The 5,000-nt window shown below is 39.3% G+C and overlaps 1 protein-coding gene across 1 annotated transcript; it reads left to right on the top strand.

Moving 5' to 3' along the window:
- Nucleotides 1–725: 725 nt before the first annotated feature.
- LOC136829014 (uncharacterized) lies at nt 726–3,321 on the top strand. Its single transcript, XM_067087406.1, has 10 exons — nt 726–779; nt 1,074–1,199; nt 1,326–1,409; nt 1,536–1,661; nt 1,788–1,913; nt 2,040–2,123; nt 2,250–2,375; nt 2,502–2,627; nt 2,869–2,994; nt 3,163–3,321. The coding sequence occupies exons 1-10, from the start codon at nt 726–728 to the stop codon at nt 3,319–3,321; spliced, it is 1,137 nt and encodes a 378-aa protein (XP_066943507.1).
- Nucleotides 3,322–5,000: the final 1,679 nt, after the last annotated feature.

Here is a 5,000-nt window from a genome sequence, read left to right as displayed (position 1 = left end):
TATATATGTGTGTTTGTATGTGTGTTTGTGCGTGCGTATGCGTGTATGTATGCACATATACCTGAATTGCCTGTACGCATGTATGTATTTATTTCATTATCAAAATTTTCGACTGAAAATAAACAAAGCGACCACCAACAATCCATCAAAAAAGAGCATCGTCGGCACTGCAGACAGTAAGCAATCTGGACCTCCAAATCCATTCCAGTTCTCAGGAATGATGGGATTCCAAACTTATGATCTCCCCGCGAGAATTCCAAGAAAAAAAATCTCCTCAATAAGAACTCATCCCAAAGTTGTAATGGAATGATTCGCTTTTCATCTTCTCTCGGAAAGCTTTTTTTTTTTTTATATTCTTTCAAACTGTATTTCATCACATTTCAGATACAAAAGTGAAAGTGCTTTAGTTGTTTGTATGGACGTTTCTCGTTTGAAAAGTGAACTAAAACTGCGAGTGTTTATTTTTACTGACAATTTCCTTCTTCTTTCTAGCTGGAATGAATTAAGATACAACTGGAGAAGGCAGCTCTAGAGAGAAAGGTTAATTTGCTTATCCAGGTTCGAGTTCATTGACCCGAAAAGATCGTAAATAGAAATGTTTCATACTCATATAAAGTGAATGCGAAACTCAGTAACTTTTTCTTACGTCTTCAGTAGTTTTACTGTTATTGAATTATTAATGTTTCGGTTATCCCTTAAGTTTATGGTTTTAATGTTCTGAAACCATGTGTCAGTCAGTGACCAAAATTATAATCATAGCAAATTTTGCAGTCTCACAGGTAACTATGCAGTTGTCAGAGATATTGAGTGGTCTCTCATAGGTAACTATGCAGTTGTCTGAGATATTGCGTGGTCTCTCACAGGTAACTATGCTGTTGTCTGAGATACTCTGCGGTCTCTCACAGGTAACTATGCAGTTTTCTGAGATACTGTGTGGTCTGTCACAGGTAACTATGCATTTGTCTGAGATACTCTGCGGTCTCTCACAGGTAACTATGCAGTTTTCTGAGATACTGTGTGGTCTGTCACAGGTAACTATGCATTTGTCTGAGATACTCTGCGGTCTCTCACAGGTAACTCTGCAGTTGTCTGAGGTACTGTGTGATCTTTCACAGGTAACTATGCAGTTGTCTGAGATACTGTGTGGTCTCTCACAGGTAACTATGCAGTTGTCTGAGATATTGAGTGGTCTCTCACAGGTAACTATGCAGTTGTCTGAGATACTGTGTGGTCTCTCACAGGAAACTATGCAGTTGTCTGAGATACTGTGTGGTCTCTCACAGGTAACTATGCAGTTGCCTGAGATACTGTGTGGTCTCTCACAGGTAACTATGCAGTTGTCTGAGATACTGTGTGGTCTCTCACAGGTAACTATGCAGTTGTCTGAGGTACTATGTGATCTCTCACAGGTAACTATGCAGTTGTCTGAGATACTGTGTGGTCTCTCACAGGTAACTATGCAGTTGTCTGAGATACTGTGTGGTCTCTCACAGGTAACTATGCAGTTGTCTGAGATACTGTGTGGTCTCTCACAGGTAACTATGCAGTTGTCTGAGATATTGAGTGGTCTCTCACAGGTAACTATGCAGTTGTCTGAGATACTCTGCGGTCTCTCACAGGTAACTATGCAGTTGTCTGAGATACTCTGCGGTCTCTCACAGGTAACTATGCAGTTGCCTGAGATACTGTGTGGTCTCTCACAGGTAACTATGCAGTTGTCTGAGATACTCTGCGGTCTCTCACAGGTAACTATGCACTTGCCTTAGATACTGTGTGGTCTCTCACAGGTAACTATGCAGTTGTCTGAGATACTCTGCGGTGTCTCACAGGTAACTATGCAGTTGTCTGAGGTACTGTGTGATCTCTCACAGGTAACTATGCAGTTGTCTGAGATACTGTGTGGTCTCTCACAGGTAACTATGCAGTTGTCTGAGATACTGTGTGGTCTCTCACAGATAACTATGCAGTTGTCTGAGATACTGTGTGGTCTCTCACAGGTAACTATGCAGTTTTCTGAGATACTGTGTGGTCTCTCACAGGTAACTATGCAGTTGCCTGAGATATTGAGTGGTCTCTCACAGGTAACTATGCAGTTGCCTGAGATACTGTGTGGTCTCTCACAGGTAACTATGCAGTTGTCTGAGATACTCAGCTGTCTCTCACAGATAACTATGCGGTTGTCTGAGATACTGTGTGGTCTCTCACAGGTAACTATGCAGTTGTCTGAGATATTGTGTGGTCTCTCACAGGTAACTATGCAGTTGTCTGAGATATTCTGCGGTCTCTCACAGGTAACTATGCAGTTGTCTGAGATACTGAGTGGTCTCTCACAGGTAACTATCCAGTTTTCTGAGATACTGTGTGGTCTGTCACAGGTAACTATGCAGTTGCCTGAGATATTGAGTGGTCTCTCACAGGTAACTATGCAGTTGTCTGAGGTACTGTGTGATCTCTCACAGGTAACTATGCAGTTGTCTGAGATACTGTGTGGTCTCTCACAGGTAACTATGCAGTTGTCTGAGATACAGTGTGGTCTCTCACAGGTAACTATGCAGTTGTCTGAGATACTGTGTGGTCTCTCACAGCAAACTATGCAGTTGTCTGAGATACTGTGTGGTCTCTCACAGGTAACTATGCAGTTGTCTGAGATATTGTGTGGTCTCTCACAGGTAACTATGCAGTTGTCTGAGATATTCTGCGGTCTCTCACAGGTAACTATGCAGTTGTCTGAGATACTCTGCGGTCTCTCACAGGTATTCTGAGATACTGTGTGGTATCTCACAGGTAACTATGCAGTTGTCTGAGATATTGCGTGGTCTCTCACAGGTAACTATGCAGTTGTCTGAGATACTCTGTGGTCTCTCACAGGTAACTATGCAGTTTTCTGAGATACTGTGTGGTCTCTCACAGGTAACTATGCAGTTGTCTGAGATATTGAGTGGTCTCTCACAGGTAACTATGCAGTTGTCTGAGATACTCTGCAGTCTCTCACAGGTAACTATGCAGTTTTCTGAGATATTGTGTGGTCTCTCACAGGTAACTATGCAGTTGTCTGAGATATTGAGTGGTCTCTCACAGGTAACTATGCAGTTTTCTGAGATACTCTGCGGTCTCTCACAGGTAACTATGCAGTTTTCTGAGATATTGTGTGGTCTCTCACAGGTAACCATGGAGTTGTCTGAGATACTGTGTGGTCTCTCACAGGTAACTATGCAGTTGTCTGAGATACTGCGTGGCCTCTCACAGAAAACTATGCAGTTGTCTGAGATACTGCGTGGTCTCTCACAGGTAAATATGCAGTTTAACTATGCAGTTGTCTGAGATACTGCGTGGCCTCTCACAGATAACTATGCAGTTGTCTGAGATACTGCGTGGTCTCTCACAGGTAAATATGCAGTTTAACTATGCAGTTGTCTGAGATACTGCGTGGCCTCTCACAGGTAACTATGCAGTTGTCTGACATACTGTGTGGTCTCTCACAGGTAACTATGCAGTTGTCTGAGATACTGCGTGGTCTAACGAAAAAATAAAATCATGCCACACGTGCATATTTGCATCAATTGCTATGTAAAGAACAATAGACCTCTTAGCTTTTTATATTTTATTTGCAACCTGAGCAGACTATTGTAGGCACTAATTATTCTTCTCTTCTTTTGAAATATAATGTAAGAAAAATGTATTCATATTATACAAATATGCACAAGTATACTTTAGTTTAACCTCGAATACCTGCGTTATCTTTTAACATGCCGATATATATATTTACGAGATATTAATATACAGCGTGTTATGCATTCATTGTCAACCAAAAAGGTGTGCAATTAATGCCAATCATAGTTTGCGTTTGTGTGGGACGTTCTGAAGAGTAAAAAGAAAAAATATTTGAACATTACAATGACTGACATCCAAAAAGCTTTTCCTCAACATTTTCATCGCTCATAATGATTTCATCTTCCGAATTCTGGGCAAGAGAATGGTTCATGCGAAAAGGCAACATAAAGAGCTTAAATCAAGAGAAAGTGAGATAGATCTAATTAGATTTTGGTCTGAAAAGGAGAAATGGAGACAGTGAGAAAAGTCTTTCAAAAATCCGAGTTTATGCTAAGAATTTTCTTCCGGATCCTACATAGGCGGGAAATAATACTTGATTCAGGGGAAAAACATCTGCTACAGTCTTTAAGACATGGTTGACGGATAATATTTCTTACTACGAACAGAATCTTGGGAATCTCATAAGATTGAAGCTCTTTTGTCTTAGTATAATCAATAACGCTAGTATAATCAATAACGCTGTCTTCAGCGTTCTCCGAATCATAAAACCTGATGGAATACTAAAGGAGTCAAAACGCGAAGCTAATGTTCCCTTTACCATCGTGACAATATATTAAATTCATAGGATTTTTAAGTATATATATTTATATATAGATAGATAGATAGATATGTGTGTGTGTGTTGGTATGTGTTTATATATATATATATATATATATATATATATATATATATATATATATATATATATATATATATATATATATATATATATATATATATATATATATATATATATATATATATATATATACATATATATATATATATATATATATATATATATATATATATATATATATATGATTATTATCATATATTTAAGTTCTCACCTGGCCTTCTTACTGTATTCATTGTTCAGGGGTCCAATCTGGGGTCTAGCTCTTGAGGGGGCGGGGCGGGGGCCATTACTAATACACCTTGAGTTTCTGACTGCAATTGCTAGGTCAGGCAGGAAAAGTAATAGAAAAACGGTTGGGCTGAGGGCCATACTTCAACAAGGGGCTTTGCAGATAAACAGTTAGGTTTACTTTAAATGGCATGTATATACAATTAAACACATCAATCAGAAGACTGGGGAATAATAGGCAGATCCAACAGGGGCTGCCACGTGGTTAGTTATGCTATCAGTGTTAAAAAATTGAATAGTCTATGATTAATCCTCTTGAAAG

The sequence above is a fragment of the Macrobrachium rosenbergii genome, chromosome 43 (assembly GCF_040412425.1).
Source record: "Macrobrachium rosenbergii isolate ZJJX-2024 chromosome 43, ASM4041242v1, whole genome shotgun sequence".
In the NCBI taxonomy this organism is placed as follows: Eukaryota; Metazoa; Arthropoda; class Malacostraca; order Decapoda; family Palaemonidae; genus Macrobrachium; species Macrobrachium rosenbergii.
Note: the sequence above shows the minus strand (reverse complement) of the source record. Positions and strands in the feature narration are given on the sequence as shown.

What these genes read in the sequence shown, in the direction of transcription:
- LOC136829014 (XM_067087406.1), top strand. Translation starts at nt 726, where the DNA reads ATGTGTCAGTCAGTGACCAAAATTATAATCATAGCAAATTTTGCAGTC. An exon ending in TACTCTGCGGTCTCTCACAG is followed by an intron (nt 1,662 to 1,787) that starts GTAACTATGCAG and finishes GGTCTCTCACAG; the next exon opens with GTAACTATGCAGTTGTCTGA. An exon ending in TACTGTGTGGTCTGTCACAG is followed by an intron (nt 2,376 to 2,501) that starts GTAACTATGCAG and finishes GGTCTCTCACAG; the next exon opens with GTAACTATGCAGTTGTCTGA.